General features: G+C 43.7%; 1 protein-coding gene across 3 annotated transcripts in view; it reads right to left on the bottom strand.

Annotated features, from left to right (window-relative positions):
- FURIN (furin, paired basic amino acid cleaving enzyme) overlaps window positions 1-19,413 on the bottom strand; it is a 297,012-nt gene that overhangs the window by 78,193 nt on the left and 199,406 nt on the right. For all 3 annotated transcript variants that reach the window (XM_077263564.1, XM_077263562.1, XM_077263563.1), the window contains 2 exons: window positions 8,071-8,199; window positions 3,195-3,271 (listed from right to left, as the gene is read on the bottom strand). In XM_077263564.1, the coding sequence (XP_077119679.1) occupies window positions 3,195-3,271; window positions 8,071-8,199 (206 nt within the window). The remainder of the gene's footprint in view (window positions 1-3,194; window positions 3,272-8,070; window positions 8,200-19,413) is intronic.

Here is a 19,413-nt window from a genome sequence, read left to right on the forward strand (position 1 = left end):
GCACACATACAGTTGAAACCAGAAGTTTACATACACTATATAAAAATACACATATGAATATGTTTTTCTCAATATCTGACATGAAATCGGAATAAAACTTTCCCGTTTTAGGTCAATTAGGATTACCATAATTATTAATATTTGCCAAATACCAGAAGAATATGAGAGAGAAAATGTTTTAAGGCATTTTTATTACTTACTGCAAAGTCAAAAATTTACATACACTAAGATCATTATGCCTTTAAACAATTCTGGACTGCCCATATGATGTCATGTGTTTGGAAGCTTTTGATTGTTTTTGGCAATATCGGAGTTAATTATAGACACACCTGTGAATGTATTTTAATGCACACCTGAAACACACTGCTTCTTTGTGCAGCATCATGGGAAAGCCTAAAGTCGTCAGCCAAAATATCAGGAAAAGAATTGTGCACTTGCACAAGACTGGCAGAAAGTAGGCAGAAAAATGTAGACAATATTGAGTGACTGTTTTATTGTTTGGGACCTTTTAGGCTATGTGCACACGTTCAAGAAAGTTTGCAGAATTTTCCTGAGCAAATCCGAACTACTTTAGCAGGAAATCCGCTCGCGTTTTTTTTTGCGGATTTTTCCAGGAGGTTCCCAATGCAATAATATAGCGGCGAATCCGTGAAAAATCAGCAAAATTAATGAACATGCTGCGTTTTTTCCGCGATGCATTTTTTTTGCGGAGAAAAAATGCAGCATGGGCACAAAAATTGCGGAATGCATTAAATTGATGAGATGTTTAATGTAAGCATTTAAGCGTTTTTGCAGCGGAAAACAGCTAAAAAAAACTTGAAACGTCCAGAACGTGTGCACATAGCCTTACACTGAGCAAAGATCGTAATGAATGATAATTTAGGGAATCATCATCATCATTCTCTGGAAAAAGCCCTTTACCTTTCCATGAAGTATAAAAATATAGATGCTCCTTTACATATAGATAAAAAGGGATCTGGTGAATATGTTGATGTAAGATAGTTGTGCAGAGCATTCTCAGATACTAAACATGGCAGGAGAGATATTGGAGAACAGATTAAAGACAATTACAAAGGAATGCTTAAATAATTGTAGCATTTAATTTATGATTTTAGTTGTTATTAAGCCCATTTGTTCTGGATGAACTGAAAAAGATCTTCCCCTCTGTTAGAGGCGTAGCAAAAAAAGTCTCAGAAACTGATAAAAAAATAACAAAGTTAAGCTTTTCTATGTAACATTTTGTGTTTTTGAAATCTCAAAATGATTAACATAACCGTTTTCAAAACGTTATGTAAAGAAAACAAATACTAGAAATAAGGCTGGGATAACATCATATAGAAAAAAAAAGGGGGGGTAGCGTAGGGTAGCAACTTCCGCAGTTTGGCAGGGAGTCATATAGGTAATCAATAGGGACCTATAGCATTTTTAAGGTTGTTTTCACTGTGTGTTGTTTTGGTGTGCACATACCATTTTTAAGTGGTTTTTAGAAGATTGTAATAAAGGTATCTTTTAATGTTTTTTTTTTTTTATATACATAATTTCTTCTAAATTGATACCCTAGTACAATACTTTGACTTCATGCTGGGATAAAATTACAACCCCATCCATGACAGATGTTGCACAGCCACATATCAAAGTATGGTAGATATTAAATCGCAACACAGTAAAAGTGAATGTGGTCACGTTTATGATCCTTAAGTTGTTAGATTTCCATTTATAGATTTGAATGTCTTTCAAGTTACCCTAGTGATATTACTACGCTGACTTTCAAGTTGTTGCAATGTACAGGATCGCCATACTGTCATCTTTGAATGCATGACACTTGCCGTGTAGAAAATCGCCATGCAGACCCATGCTAATAGAAAGACAGGATGATGAACTCTGCAGTTATAAGACATTTGCCGGGATTCTTAAAAATGGACACTTCTGGTTATAGGTACGCTGAAGTAACATGTGCCAAATTCATTAAGAGTAGACGGTCTCAGTGAATCTGGCACATCTTCTAGCTGCCACGTGTCACCACAAGAAGTGCACTCCATTGTCTTTCTCGGGTACATTTCTGTCATATTTTCTGCCATCTTTAAAGGTGTGAATTATGATGAAGCTGCCGGCTGCCCTCGACCAGGCCATCCACCGGCTAAATTAGGGCTCATAGTCACTTGCGTGAAATACGGCAGAGTCTCGCATGTTAAAACCCGGCTTTGCCGCCGGCACTCCACAGCGGAGAGTGCGGCTGCATAGCAATACATGGAGCTGCACGCTCCACTCCAAAGTGCCAGCGGCAGAGCCAGGTGTTACCATGCGATACTCGGCCGTATTGCACGCAAGTGAGTATGAGCCCTTACACTCACTTTTCATAAGGTGGACTGATGTAAAAATGTCAAAAGTCACAAAATTTGTGCTCATCTAGTTGTGTAAAACTTTTACAAAGTTTCTAAATAGTTTTACGTCAGTATTTTGATGAATCAGGACCACTGAATTTAGTGCATCACACTCATGACACAGTTGGAGTTTTAGAGCTTCAGTCCGCACATAGTGTGCCGCTCTATGGTGCCAGCGATTGTCTATACCCCTGAATGCAAGACTGAAGAAAAGACCTTGTATAGAGGTGACACTATACATGAGAATTTGTGGGCTCCTGCATCAATAACTTATAAGGCTATTAATATACAAGCACCCATTATAATGTACAGCTTTTTCCATATAGATAATATTATATTTAAAGTGTAACTGTTACGATATAAAAGTTTTTTTATATCTGATAGGCGCTGCTGATTAGTGGGGGCCCAGGTCCTGACACCCCCAGTGATCAGTCAAAACACTGTTGTGAAGTCCATGGCTACCGCAGAAGCTGCATAAAAAGTGGTTCAATAGTAAGTCTATGAATGCATTCACTGTGACAGAGCTGTCTTTGGTACCCATAGACTTACCATTGAGCCTGCAGACAGCTCTGTGTTTGGGACATACAAGAACTGTGGACTTCAGAGCAGTATTTTCTCTGATCAGTGGGGGGATCTCAGGACCCAGCCCTCCACCGATCAGCAACTGTCCAGCACTGTCATATATAAAAATTTTATACAGTGTCAGTGACAGATTTTAAATGTTTAGTTAAAAAAAATAAATAAATAAAAAAATTGAGTGCTTCTGTACAAAAATGGTGTTTAATTAGGCTTTTACTGCCACAAACAAATTACCTGTTATCATTGAGCTGTGTATACCGAGGCTGTGGATCCGGATCTTGGTCATTGACATCATAGCTGGCAGCTGGATCCTGAATAAGGATAATGGTAAAAGATAACGCAAACACACACAATAGAAGCATTGTCAATGAAAGTGACGAGCCTATACATCACTTCCTCTTATCAGCCCTACACCACATCATTTGTTTCTTTTTCAGTTGACTGCTGTAAAAGAATAAAGATATCCAGTGCATTTAGTTTTTCATCAACCTAATGGCTCCTTCCTAATAAATTTCAAGTGCACTGCGGCAAATAGCTATATAGAATAATTCACAGAGATCAATAATCAATCCTTTCTTTTCTTCCGGTTCCCTTTTCTTACCAAGTAAATTAATATTTAACCATGCATTATTCAACTGTTCATTAAACACACATGCCCAGAAAATAAATTACAATAAAAAGTCTAGTAAAAGGTCTATTTACTTCTATAGGTCAAAGTAACAATAAGACGAATTTCACAGTCTGAATGGAATATAGGGGGGTAGAGGGAAATGGACCAAAACAAAAAATAACGCACATGTCTGCATTTTTATGCCCAGATTAGCTGCTGTGTTAAATACTTCTTACCAATTTTCCATCCATAGATGAATATCAAGTATAGTGCAATATATGTATTTATACAAGGTCACTAGCGCTTGAGAACCGAGATTTCCACAGTGGATTACTATAGTCATGAACAGTTACAGTTCATCAGGACTGCTCCACAATGTACATCCAAATTACAGGATGCCCCCTTCTCCATCACAGCTGAAGCAGACAGACAAGGGGGCTGGCTGAAACTGCAATATTGGGGCAGCAATCAGAACAAAAGTATAGAGGTCATTTTAATCGATTTGCATGTCAAACACGTTGCAATAACTTTTTATTACAAGATTGGACACTACCTTTAACTTTACTCCTTCGTTAAAACCGCTGTGATTAGATCAACCTAACAAAATGCCAGATCAGTCTGCTTCTGAGAAGCAAAGTCAAAAGCTACTACCATTATGACAAGATTGCAAAGATGACAACTTGATTAGAAATATATTAATATCTCTCGACACATAGGAACAAGCATTTATCAAGCACCTCCAATTCTTTTAATCCTCTCTGTAGGTCAATTGCTCAAAAGCACAATATTCACTTTCACTTTTTTCCTTTTCAAAAGTTCAATTGCACCTTGATGAAGGGAAAGGGTGTCTCTGATTGGCACCACATCGACCAGAACGTAGACAGATGACAGTGATTTATCTTACATTTGGTGATTTATAAGAACAGTCTAACATTTGCCCATTATTGTAAAACGATTGCAATTTATCACGTTGATGATTTTCATGATGTGTTTAATGAGTGAAACAATTCTCTTCTGCAGAGGTAATGCAGACCATTCCAAACCCCTCACTAATACGTCTGTGTCGCTGCAATGTCACTTTAGACGTTTTAATAAGTCCTGGATAGCACTGGAAAACAAAGGTTCTGCATAGAAGATGGTGGTGTGCAGGGAAACACTTGTTGCAGTGCAATATGTTTGGCTTTGTAGCCTGTGCTTTGTGGTGAGTCCAGTGTGTAAGCATGCTCACACCAAAGCTGTGCGCTCCTGTCTGCTGAGCTGTGCGTGACTTGGGGGCTATTGCGCGATCAGTGGGGATCTAGACACCCAGATGCCCACTAATCAGATGGCAATTCAAGCTAAATGGAAAAAAAAATCTGGAAGAACAATTAGTTACTCCCTCTTTAAATAAACCTAAAAAAGGATTGAAGAGAAACGGGTAATTGAGTTCTGAACAGAATTCGCTCTAGACATGCGTATCACCAGTTACATAAGGCTCTGTACAAGGCTGTACTTTAGTCAGTCTTCTACAGGCATTAAAGAGAACCTGTCATATCATTTGTAGCATCTCTAGTGCCCCAGTGCATGGTTAGTCATGCAATGTTCATCACTATCATGTTTATTGTCATGAAAATCGCCGCTGTAATCCTGTGGAAAAAGCAATTTATATAGTAATGTCTTACCTGCTCATTTAGTCATAGGGGTGTGCTTCATTGCCTTCAGTCAGGGTTGTTACCGCCTACACAATTTAATGTTCCTGGGCTTGTGCCAACGTCACCTGACATCCTGCAATTGCTCAGTGTGTAGTGGGTTGCCACACTTGCGCAGTGCGTATTGGGTTGCCGCGCCTGCGCAGTGCGTATTGGGTTGCCGCGCCTGCGCAGTGCGTATTGGGTTGCCGCGCCTGCGCAGTGCGTATTGGGTTGCCACGCCTGCGCAGTGCGTATTGGGTTGCCGCGCTTGCGCAGTGTGTATTGGGTAGCTATTCGCATTGTCGATCGGGGGGGCGCTCATGCGCCGTCACGAGCGACTCCCCGCACATGCACGCTGAAGATGGGATTTGCTCCCAGTTTCACTGACTGTATGTGAACGCATCAGAGCCGGTGAAGCTGTGAACTACTCACCGCTTCAGGGCGCATGCGCGGGGAGTCGCTCATCACAAGTACGGCCCCCCTGATACACACTGCGCAAACGCGGAGTACTGACACACTGTGCAAGCACGGGATTTCAAGTGACATCGGTGCAAACAAGTAACATAACTAAAGTTGTGTGGGTGGCGACAACCCTGACTGAACGCAATGAAGAACACCCCTATGACCAAATGAACAGGTAAAATATAACTATAGAAGGTGCTTTTTCCACAGAATTAGTGGCGATTGTATTGATAAAAACTTGTTAGTGACGCACATATCATCACTTACAATGCACTTGGATCACTTTAGATGCTACAAATGACGTGACCCTTAAGTGGTTGGCCCAAAGAGGGGATATAGACACAAACCAAACCAAGAACGTGGGAATTCAAATCAGGCTGCACAGAACTTTAACCGTGAATTTCCATGTAATGAAAATGCAGTAGATTTTTCATTGAGTATTTGCTTGCAGAAAACCGCTACACTTTAGATAAGGAACATGCTGCAGGAATAATCCACAGCATGTCAATTTATGCTGCATATTTCAGTGTGAACTTCACCCTAAAGCAATGCAAAATGTGCAGCTCCGCCACAATGATGTCTTCAGAGGGGAACACGGCTGTGGATATCACAAGGGCTGAGCCATTGCCGGAAGTCTGCATGTTTGATGGGAAAGTATCTAAAAAACTTGAAAGGGTACCTTTTGAACCTGGGCTCATAGAACGCTGAAGTGGCGCCATATGTAACTTGCAAAAGGCAGCAACTTAATCCACAAACTGAAATCTCAACATATTCTAATAATTTACACATACGCCTCCAACTGCAGCTCCTATGGATTCAACACATCTACAGAACAAGTCCGGGGAGACAAGAGGGTGCGTAGATATATGCAACTATTACATATGATGGGCAGAATGGTAAAGCAGAAGCCTTGGGGATGAAAACTAAAACAGCAAGTCTTCCTTCCATACGACATAAGAGCCTTTGTAAAGTGAACAAATGTCAAAAACATAAAATCGTCTTAAAGGGAACCCGTCACCCCCAAAATCGATGGTGAGGTAAGCTCACCGCTATCAGGGGCTTATCTACAGCATTCTGTAATGCTGTAGATAAGCCCCCGATGTAACCTGAAAGAGGAGAAAAAGAGGTTATAATATACCCGCTGTGGTCCGTGGTCAAATGGGCGTCTCAGGTCTGCTCCGGCGCCTCCTATCTTCATTCCATGACGTCCTCTTCTGGTCTTCACGCCGCTGCTTCGGCGCAGGCGTACTTTGTCTGCCCTGTTGAGGGCAGAGCAAAGTACTGCAGTGCGCAGGCGCCGGGCCTCTCTGACCTTTCCGGCGCCTGCGCACTGCAGTACTTTACTCTGCCCTCAACAGGGCAGACAAAGTACGCCTGCGCCGAAGCAGCGGCGTGAAGACCAGAAGAGGACGTCATGGAATGAAGATGGGAGGCGCTGTACCGGACCTGAGACGCCCATCGGAGCGGGACCGCCCCTGGGTGAGTATAATCGAACGTCTTTTTTTCCCTCTTTCAGGTAACATCGGCGGCTTATCTACAGCATTACAGAATGCTGTAGATAAGCCCCTGATGACGGTGAGCTTAGCTCACCATCAATTTTGGGGGTGACAGGTTCGCTTTAATTTAGTGACTAAATTGAGGGAACAAGAAAATGATAGTTATCGATGGTTAACAGTATCTTTCCCTGTGATAGAAAGAGTAATAATAAAATGTATAAATGAAAAAGTAGGAGCGCACTTACCCAAGTGGGATGACAATCACTTTATTAGGACATGTAATAAAAACGGCAGGGAGAGATGAAGATAGCCACGGACAACGGCCGTTTCGTGCTGCACGGCACTTCAACGGGTCCTCTGGAGGACCCGTTGAAGTGCCGTGCTGCACGAAACGGCCGTTGTCCGTGGCTATCTTCATCTCTCCCTGCCGTTTTTATTACATGTCCTAATAAAGTGATTGTCATCCCACTTGGGTAAGTGCGCTCCTACTTTTTCATTTTTTCATTGGATTCTGCTCACTGTTTTTGGACGCAGCACCCCTACGAGAGTGTGGAGGAGACATACAGCTGGTGCAACATATAAGGTGTTGAGTTGGATGTCTGAGGTGTGCACATTATCTACAGTGCGGTTGTGCTTTTTCTTTTTTATTTGGACTTTATAATAAAATGTATAATCCTTCAGAGTAGGTAAATAAAGGCGAACAATGCCGGGAATGTGTGGTGGGGGTATAGTTTAGCAAGGCTGCAGACAGCTTGTTTAGCGAGTCTTTATACTGTTGCCTTGGAAACCTGAAATGTCGCATGTAATAATGACATGATGATGTTGTACTATTTCGCCTTCTTAGGAGATCATCATCTGCACCATACACTCACATAGTTTCCTTGTAAATCCGGGTGGTTCTTCTCAATGCCATCATCCAGGATAGAGACCACGATGCCTTTACCAGTGTATCCTTGCCCCCAAGCTTCTTTCACATGTAAATCATGACGGCTTGCATCATACTGAAAAATAAAGGTACATTACTAAACTCCGGTATAAAGCTCACAAAATGCATCAAGGCTGTTGAAGGACGAGTAGGGAATTAAATTGGGGTTAAGGCACAGAAAATCATAAAATCCTGAGATTCAATTAGTCCTTCAAGCTTCTACAAAGATTGAAATATCTGACAATTCTGGTTGTCCTAAAAGAGCCGGACTATAGTGTTACATAGGGAAATGCAGGCTTTCATTGACAACTACACTTTTTAATATAAATTCATTATTTATTTATTTTTATTTTTTTTAAAGGGGGTTGTCCGAAAAACAATTTTTATCATCAATATTTCGGACACGTGATAAATGATTGTGGGTGGTCCGGCTGCTGCTATCATCACAGATTTTGTGAAAGGGGGCACAAATCCCCATGTTTAGGAAGCAATCATCCTGGACAAACACTTTGTTAGTAAGAATGTGGGATCACTTTTCCATTTAATGTTCACCTATTCATAGAATAGTTCATGAATAACAGATCGGCAGGGGTCCGACACCTGGCACCATCCCCACAATCAACTGCTACCAGGTCCTCCATCTCTTTGAAGTACACAGCGTACAGGGTCATAACTATCAGTAGTGTAGTGGCCGTTCTTGTGTAATGTAGCTCATCTCTTATTGAGGTACGTGGGTGCTGAGCTGCAATACCTGAGAATTCACTGTGAATAGACTGTGTATTTCTGACAACCACAGGACCTGGTAACAGCAGTGCTGAGTGTCAACCTCCAGTGATCTGATATTGATGACCAATCCCTCCCAAAGTTACAGTATTGTGCAGTAATTTTTCCACATCTGCTTAAAACATTTCTAAACTAAGAATACTTTCAAAAATAGAGGTGTTAACACTTTATTTTTTACCAATTATCTACATGAAAAGTGAATGAACAAAAGATGAATCTAAATCAAATCAAAATTTGCGGTCTCCAATTTTTACCTTCGAAACAGCAATCAGTTCTTTTAGGTACACTGGGCAGGAAGGTTGTTTAAAACCTCTCTGAGATCTAACCACAGATCATCTGTGGCTATAGGCTTGAGAAAATCCTTCTTTGTGAAATCCTAGACAGACTCAGTGCTGAGATCAGAGCTCAGTGGACCATAGCATCACTTCCAGGACTCCTTGTACCCCTTCACGCTGAAGATAGTTAATGACATTGGCTGTTTGCTTTGGGTCATTGTCCTAGTGCAGAATAAATTTGGAGCCAATCAGATACATCCCTGAAGGTACTGCATAATGGATAAGAATCTGAATGTATTTCTCAGCATTGAGGACACCAATAATCCTGACCAAAAACTTGAAAGGAATGTCCACCATGCTCCACTGATGTGTGCAGACACTTATTACTGTACCAATCTCCAGCCCTTCAGGAAACACACAGCTTTCTGATAATGGTAAAGATTTTACATTATGACTTATCAGTACCCGAGGTACTATGTTTTCATGCATAAGTGAGCTATGTGGCCTTGTTTCCATGCTGAACATAAGGTGTTTTGGCGAGTGTAGCTGGGCCCCTCTGGTTGCTGCAAGTTTGAGCAGATACTACCGATGGACATATTCCCATGTCTTCAATGTTGCATGTTTCTTGGTGCTTCTTCAAAAGAGCTAAAAAACAGCGCACCATGAAACACATGTCTGGTATGAAATCTTTTATTGGAAGAGACCTTGCTGATGAAGTATAACTACCTTGTGTCTTATTGTATTCAGTTTGCCACGGTGCATGCCCTGTAACATGAAACAAGGTCTTCCACCACCTCACCATGGTAGCAGAGTTTGGCTGTTTCTCACTCAGTATTAAATCTCCTACAGTGTCGCTTCTGCTTCAACCTACATATGAAAATTATGATCGTTCTCATCTGTTTGGTATAATTGGTTACTCATACACCTGACTATAGTTCTACAAAATCCCTGACTTTGTGGAAGCGTATCTAGAAGAATTGATGTTTTGAAGACAAAGGGTAGTCACCCCAAACATCGATTTGATTCAGATTTCACCTTTGTTCATTGATAAAAATAAAATATGAACACTTCTATTTTTAAAACCATTCCTTCTTCGCAGCATTTTTTTTTCCAAACCTGTAAAACTTTTGCACGGTACTGTAGGTAATCAATATCTAGTCCAGGACAAGCCCTTTAATTGTCTAACGTCTATAGATAGTAAGTTAATAGAGAAGTGATCACTAGAGATGAGCCACCTCCCTAGTGTTCGGGTTCAGTTCGCCAAACAGGGAGATGTTCGTCGAACCCCATTGAAACCAATGGCAGGCAAACACAAACACATACAAACACATGGAAAACACCTTAAAAGGTGTCCAAAAGCTGACAAACTGCTTAGAAGACACAACAAACACATGGAAAAGTCACAACTACACAGTCATGCGAAAAGAAAAGAGGTGGAGGAGTAAAAGGAGGAGGAGACACAGATATAGGCATGTCACGCCCTTCTAAAGTTAAGAAAGGCTGGAGTAAAAATCTAAACTCACTCTACCAACACCCAGACGTCTTGACCCCCCCAAAAAAATAAATATATCTTTAGGTAGAATGGCGGCGGGTCCATTCAGAACACTTTCCTTAGTAGACGTAGTGGAACCCCCGTTGGGAGTTGTGCCAAAAAATGAACCCAATACATTCAGACTAATCCACCATTTGTCATATCCAAGGGGCAGGTCAGTAAACAACAACATCGACGCGGAACCAAGTACAGTACTATGTACTGTACCTCCTTTGACGAGGCAATGAGGGGGGTCAAGAAGTTGGGAAGGGGCACCCTAATGGCCAAATGCCTTATGCCTGGGCCCAAAAGATTCGCCACAGTGTGAAAACACGCGGTAGTCCACCTGTGAGAAGGAGAGAGCTGGAGGGAGAGTGGACACCCCAGAGCCGAGGGGTTAGATTGAGAAAGAAATTAGGGGGTGTAGCTTGCTTCATGGGTGGGGTACTCTGCTGAGTAGCAGAAATTGCTACTAAGCCTAAAAGGGTTTCTTTGGCCAAATGCCATTAAAAAATAGTAGTTAGGTAAACAGGCGGTGTAGCTTGCTTCATAGGTGGGATACTTTGCTGAGTAGCACAAAATGCTACTAGGTACAAAACGATTTCCTGGGCTAGATCAGTTAAAAATTAGTAATTAGATCAACAGGCGATGTAGTTTGCTTCATGGGTGGGGTACGCTGCTGAGTAGCACTAAATTCTACTAGGCCCAAAAGGATTTCCTGGGCCAGATGCTGTTAAAAATAGTACTTAGGTAAACAGGCGGTATAGCTTGCTTCATGGGTGGGGTACACAGCTGAGTTGCACCAAATTCTACTAGGCTCAAAAGGATTTCCTGGGCTAGATGCCGTTACAAAATAGTAGTTAGGTAAACAGGCGGTGTAGCTTGCTTCATGGGTGGGGTACGCTGCTGAGTAGCACTAAATTCTACTAGGCTCAAAAGGATTTCCTGGGCTAGATGCCGTTACAAAATAGTGGTTAGGTGAACAGGCGGTATAGCTTGCTTCATGGGTGGGGTACGCTGCTGAGTTGCACCAAATTCTACTAGGCCCAAAAGGATTTCCTGGGCTAGATGCCGTTACAAAATAGTGGTTAGGTGAACAGGCGGTGTAGCTTGCTTCATGGGTGGGGTACGCTGCTGAGTTGCACCAAAAATTCTACTAGGCCCAAAAGGACTTCCTGGGCTAGATGCCGTTACAAAATAGTACTTAGGTAAACAGGCGGTGTAGCTTGCTTCATGGGTGAAGTATGCTGCGGAGTAGTACCAAATTCTACTAGGCCCAAAAGGACTTCCTGGGCTAGATACCGTTACAAAATAGTACTTAGGTAAACAGGCGGTGTAGCTTGCTTCATGAATGGGGTACGCTGCTGAGTTGCACCAAATTCTACTAGGCCCAAAAGGATTTCCTGAGCTAGATGCCGTTACAAAATAGTACTTAGGTAAACAGGCGGTGGGTGGCTGGGCTACTCTGCTGACTAGCAGACACTGAAGCTTTGGAGCAGACCTCTGAATCCCAGGCCATAGTATGATTAAACAACTCTGCAGACGACCCCACCCACCTGGAACTGACGATGGCAATGTCATGTAAAACTCAGCAAGGAGACTAAATCAAAGAGTCTCCATTTTTTCCAAAAATTCGGCTACAGACACCACTTAAGTGGCATCAATTTCGACAGAGTTTTTAAAACGGTTGGCGAGGTGATTATCAAAAATCATCAAGCTTTTAGTCTCCTCAAGATGACACAGGGGTAGAAAAGTCCTTGCGGATCGAGGATTTGTTCATCTTGATGAACGTTAGTCTGTCTACATTGTCACTGGACAGCCGCGAGCGCTTAGGGTACCGTCACACAGTGGCATTTTCATCGCTACGACGGCACGATTCGTGACGTTCTAGCGATATCGTTATGATATCGCTGTGTCTGACATGCTACTGCGATCCGGAACCCCGCTGAGAATCGTACGTCGTAGCAGATCGTTTGAAACTTTCTTTCGTCGTCTAGTGTCCCGCTGTGGCGGCATGATTGCATCGTGTGACACAGGTTGTATACGATGTGCGCACAGTAACCAACGGCTTCTACATCGCAAATACGTCATGAAATTATCGCTCCAGCGCCGTGTATTGCAACGTGTGACCGCAGTCTACGACGCTGGAGCGATATTCATACGACGCTGCAACGTCACGAATTGTGCCGTCGTAGCGATGAAAATGCCACTGTGTGACGGTACCCTTATCTGTCAGCATACCACCAGCAGCGCTGAACACACATTCAGAGAGAACGCTGGCTGCGGGGCTCGACAAGATCTCCAAGGCGTGAGTGGCGAGCTCAGGCCATTTTTCAAGATTGGAAGCCCAAAATGAGCAAGGGTCCAGTTCCACAGTCATGGCATCGATGTTAACTTGGAGATATTCTTGTACCATCCTCTCTAGGCGTTGGCTGTGCGTCAGACTTCTTGTCTCCTGTGGCCTTGCAAAGGATGGTCTAAAAAAATCTTGAAACTATTGGAAAAAATTGCTGTTACCACCAGATACGATGTTACTGTTCCGGTTTCAGTGATGACTCGATAGTCCCACGGTTGGCAAGTTAGAACTCAGAGATTCACTACGTGCACCACTGGTGTTTTGTGGAAAAGCAGATGTTAGATTCTGTAACAGTCTCTGCTGATACTCCTGCATGCGTGAATCCCTTTCTATGGCAGGAATTATTTTGCCAAATTTGCTTTTGTTCCGGGGATCTAAGAGTGTGGCAACCCAGTAGTCGGCATTACTTTGGATTCTGACAATCCGAGGGTCATGTTGCAGGTAGTGCAGCAAGAAGGCACTCATGTGTCTTGCTCATCCAGGAGGACCAAGTCCTTGTTGTCTTTGTGGTGGCGAGGTGAGAATCAAGCTTCCATCGTCTGCCCTCTCCCCCCAACCTCGCACAACAGAAATTTGATCAAGGTCTCCCTCATGTGATGAGTCTTCCATGCCCAGCACCAGTTCGTCCTCCACTTCTTCCGCCTCCTGCACCTTCCTCAACAGTTTGGCTGCTACCATGCGCCCTCAGTAATCCCTCTCCTCCAGCCTCCAATGCCAGCCGCCTTGGTGCTGCCAACCTTCTTGACCTTGGAGATATGATCCCTTACGCATACGACTCCTCCTGTTCCTCCTCCTCTTGTTCCACCACCTGACTCCGGACACTGTGTAAGGTGTGCTCCAGCATGTAAATCACCGGAATGGTCATGCTGATAATAGCATCGTCAGCGCTAAACATCTTCGTTGCTATTTCAAAACTGTGCAGAAGGGTGCATAGGTCCCTGATCTGAGACCACTCCTGCAGCGTGATTTGCCCCACCTCTTGATCTCGTTGGCCCAGGCTATACGTCATAACGTATTGCACCAGGGCTCGTCGGTGCTGCCACAGTCGCTGCACCATGTGCAGAGTTGAATTCCACCATGTGGGCACATCGCATTTCAGCCGGTGAACTGGCAGGCCCAACGACTTCTGTCGAGATGCAAGTCGTTGAGCTGCGGGATGCGAACGGCGGAAGTGAGCACACAGCGACTGTGCCCTCTGCAGAAGCCCATCTAGTCCGGGATAGTGGGATAAAAATTGCTGGACAACCAGGTTCAAAACGTGAGCCATACAAGGCACGTGTGTGACATTGCCCCGGCGAAGGGCCGCACCCAGGTTTGCAGGATTGTCGCACACGGCCTTCTCTGGCTGCAGGTTGAGTGGAGACAACCATTGATGGAACTCGGTCTCCAGAGCTGACCACAACTCCTCAGCTGCCTGATGCCGTCGAGCCCTGGTGACAGTATAGTGAGGTGTGCAGGATTCCTTCTGCGCAGTTACAACACGGGTGGTATTACCAGACAGGCTTTGGGTGCAGGTGGAGGACCGAGAGGAGGTTGAGGAGGCAGAAGCAGTGGAGGAACTTCTAGATACAGAGGAACGACGAGCAACTCGTGGGGACGGCAAGGCTTGGACAGCAGCCCCTTCTCCTGATGTCGCCGTAGTTACCCAGTGCCCAGTCACCGACATGTAACGCCCCTGTCCATGTCTACTCGTCCAAGTGTCTGTGGTGAAATGCACCCTGTCACACACACAGTTTCTCAAGGAAGCGGTGATGTTGTGTGCGACATGCTGGTGTAGCGCAGGCACAGCTTTCTTTGAGAAGTAGTGGCGACTGGGCATCTGGTACTGGGGCACTGCGACGGACATAAGGTCTCGAAAATCCTCTGTGTCCACCAGGCGGAAAGGCAGCATTTCTGTAGCCAACAGCCTGCAGATGGAGAAATTCAACCTCTTAGCTTTTTCATGGCTAGGAGGAAATGGTCTTTTACCTGTCCACATCTGAGGGACTGAGGGCTGGCTGCCGTGCTTAGATGGAGATGAGTAGGGTGTCCCCGGCAAACTGCTGGTCTGTGAGGAAGGTGCAGGCGGAGATGTTATGTTGCCTTGATCAAAATGTGGTGTCGATGTCGGAGAGCGCTCAACACCAGCAGGTGTTTCCACTTGCAAATGTCCTGACGACCTGCCAATCACACTGGCTGTTGCGGGTAAAGAGGTGGAAGGTCTGCTTCCAAAACCATGTGCGACTGCTGTCCCCACAGTCACAGAGGATGAAGAGGACGTGGATGCACTTGATGGGGCAGACGGTGGTTGACCCGACCCACTAGGCCGCATTGTAGCACAGTGAGCTTCCCACTGCAACTTATGCCTCATATCCATGTGACGGTTCATGCATGAAGTACTCAAGCTAGTGATTTTTTGGCCTCTACTGAGATTTTGTTGACAAATCTTACAGACAACATGAGTTGGGTCATCCTTTGCAATGTCAAAAAATGCCCAGGCTATGCAAGGCTTAGAGCCCGTGCGACCTCAAGAGCCACCACGACTTCTGGTCTGAGGCACAATTGGGGTTGAGGATGCAGTTGTTGACGTGCTTCCAGTACTCAGTCTCTGTCCAGGAAGGCGCACCATTACCTCGTCGTCAGACTCGTCACTAGCATCCTCCTCCAGCTCCTCTGCTGACCTCATGGACTGGCGGTTGACAGTAAGTGGGGTCTACAACCTCGTCATCATCATCCTGTGTGTTCTCACACCCGTTGTCCTCAGAGCCAACCTCTTCCTGCCCCGACCGAAAAGTCAAGTTTTCGTTCCAATCAGGTATCTCAGTCTCATCATCTTCCTCATTGTCTCCACCAACAGGAGTTACAGTTTGGGAACGAGGGTCTACATTATGCTCAGAACCTTCTTCATCTGGGCCTGGATCCGACTCACAAAGATTCTGGGCATCAGTGCAGATCATTTCCTCGTCTGGATTCACAGAAGCTCTGGAGCAGACCTCTGATTCCCAGGCTATAGTATGCGTAAACGGCTCTGCAGACTCAACCATGTGTGCTACCCCATGCTCAGATGGGCAGCTGAAGACTTGGGAGCTGTGAGGAAGCAAGTGCGATTGGGGTGACAACTCTGAGGACTGGAGTAGTTGTGATGTTGAAGTTGACATGGAGGAGAGCCCACTTGAACGAGCACTTGATATCCGTTCAAGCACCTGCTGTTTTTGTGCCTCATCTGGAATTTTTGGCGATGCTTGTAGCGATGGTCGTAAGAAAGGGATCATATCAGATTGTCCATGAAAAGAAGTAGACATCTTACTTTGGCTGGAAGATGGTCTTTCTTCTGCAGATGTTACTGTTGCTTTACCACCTACCCCACGGACACAACCTTTTTTTCCCTTTCCAACACGCCTATTCCCCTTTCCACCAGCAGCAGGCCTTTTTCCCCACTCATTTTAGTGCTTAATTGGCAACTCTGTATCTGAAGTTGTTGGCACAACAACCGATGGATGAAAACCGAGCAGAACTGAGTGGCCAAACTGTGGTACTAGGCCCAAAACTATCAACTGGATTAGATGCAGTGAAAATAGAGATACACAGGCGGTATAGTTTGTTTCACAGGCGGGCTACTCTGCTGACGTGCAGACACTGCTACTAAGCCCAAAACCCCAAAACGATTTACTGGGTTAGATGCCGTAAAAATTGAGATACACAGGCGGTGTAGCTAGCTTCACAGGCGGGCTACTCAGATGACTATCAGACAATGCTACCAGCCCAAAAGGATTGGCTGAGCTAGATTACACCAAATGCTGTGACTAACACTTGCACAGGACTGGCACAGACCTGCCTGGCAAACAGTGCTATGAACTGCTGTAACCTACCCTGAAAAGGGCTGTTATTACAACTAGTCCCAACTCCCGACTCCCTAAACCTATCTCACAAAATTCTCTGGCAAAAAAAGACTCTGACTGTATAGCGCCCACAGCAGCAGCGGTGCCGTCTAACACTAAGCTGCAGCAGTGAGGAAATGGTGACGACGGGGCAAATGGCTGGTTCTCATTGGGCAAGGAGTGACATGTGACATACACAGCCAATGACACATGCCCTTGCTTGTCTGCATCACATGCACATTGCTGTGTGTGCGCACTGCTGACAGGCTGAGAGACTGCACCGCCCCCTCTGTAAATGCGGGAAAGAAAAAAAAAAAAAAAAAAGGAGATCGGCGTTATTTCAGCACAGATCTAACCCCCCGCCGCCCCCCCCCCCCACCCACCCACTATACACTGAAACAGTCCATTAACAATGATAAACAGTTTTAATGTGCAAATCAAGCTAGGCTTTTGGTGAACGAACAGTTATCTAACAGAAACTCGAACAGCCGAATTTTAAGCAAATTGTTCGGGTTCATCGAACGACTCGAACACCGCCCAAAACAGCTCGAATTTGAAATTGGCGAACAGTTCGACTCGAACACCGCTCATCTCTAGTGATCACTCACGCCCACTAAAATACTTCACTTACACAAGGGACTTTGATACCTCTGTTTTTGTGATCCATTGTGAGCCATTAAGCACCCCGTCTACCCCGTTAAGCACCCTGTCTACCCCATACATGTTGTCTGAGGACATCTTATTTAAAACATTATTTGACCACTGAAAGCAAAATGGTCTTAATAAAATATGCAGAATCAAAGAGGTTTGCCACCGTTTCTTGTTAGTACAGCTTTCCTAACTGACCAGTACTTCTGTCCATAAAATGGCTACTGATGGAGGAGCATGTGACCAGACTATCGGCCTCCTCCAATAAAATAGCAACTGGCCCATGTATGGGGTCTTACAATTACAGGAGGCTGATGGACTGGTCTGGTCACAAGCTCCTTAGTCAATTTTTGATAGAAGTGCTGTAAAGTATGTGAAGAAAGCTGCACTAATGTGAAAGTAATTAACACTTTTTACCTGAAATATTTACTAAAAAATTTTTGATCGGACACAAATATAGAAAAACTGTAATTATAGTTCCTTCTTATTTCCAAGGTTAAAGAAGGAGTTCAGAGTAAAGTTTCACCACCTCAGCAATATCGATTAAAAACATGCCGTTCCCATCACAGAGACAGATTATATTTTCATCCCATTACTGCTGGAGGGAGTAATCTTGAACATTAAGAGAATAGTATTATTAATACGAATGTATGTCTTGATAGGACAAAAGCTGCTGAGCAAGCAAGCTAAAAATTCATACCCCAATTTATGAAGCGTGAATTTGAACAAAGCACAATGTCCCCCTTGAGCCAGGGACCTCATATATTAGGAATCTATCACATTTTAAAGTTGTACCCACTTTTTAAAAACATTAAAGGTCAACAGAACCCCCAATTAAAGTGAGCACAGTAAATATCTTATATCACGTCATTTATATGAGGGTGTAAATCTTTGTATCGGCATAAACTTAATATCACCAACCATTGAAAAACCAAGATTAGTATTAAAGAAGAACATCAATCTTTAAGGATTAACAATTGGAATGAGTGGTCCATTAATAGACAGCACTAGGTATATACACAACATTATTATATGTGGTAGCAAGATTTTATTTTTAACCTTGCAGTTCCTCTAACCTAATTTAACCTGACGTCTCTGCAAGCCAGATGTTTTCCGTTCTCTCAGGACAGCTTACAATGTTGGTATAGTAATCACTAAGGAGAAGGCACAAAGCACAATTTAATTTTAATGGGAAAAACTTAAAACAAAAAAAAAAAGAAATTCAATGGCTCTGGCATCTCTAAGGGGAGAAGCAGATTTCTCATAAGCAACATTTCTGGCAGCACAAGTGCCAAGTCAGTAGTTTGGAGACTTTACACAAATTATAAGAGGTCTACTAGGTTTAGAGTTCAACCTTTTCGAGTTAAATTCCTGCTATTTTGCTAGAAATTGTAGGTCAGGGCTTGTAACTCAACCTGCCTGGCAGAAGCGACAAATTAACGTGTGAAATCTACTACAATTACTACACCAGCACGCTTTAAAGAGTAACCATAGTTTTAATTTGTATATAATAAATCAATATTACACAAGAAAATCAGAAACTTTGTAATATGTGTAGGGTGCTCATAAGAATAGAATATATATTGGTGCCCATAAGATTCTATGGAGAGGGGGAGAAGCTAGAGGCAGAACCCAACTTCATGCAGCAAGTTCTCCTGAAACAACACTTACACTGTAAAGAGAACCCTCCACCAGTTTTAGTATGCTAAACTGTCCACATCATGGAACAGTGGCTGCAGAGCTTAAACCGTAGATTTTTTTTTAAATTTCTCATCTCCATTGCGAATATACTTGCTTTTTAAGTTTAGATTCTAATTTATGCTAAGCCCAATGGAACATT

This window comes from Ranitomeya variabilis, chromosome 5 (genome assembly GCF_051348905.1).
Source record: "Ranitomeya variabilis isolate aRanVar5 chromosome 5, aRanVar5.hap1, whole genome shotgun sequence".
Lineage (NCBI taxonomy): Eukaryota > Metazoa > Chordata > Amphibia > Anura > Dendrobatidae > Ranitomeya > Ranitomeya variabilis.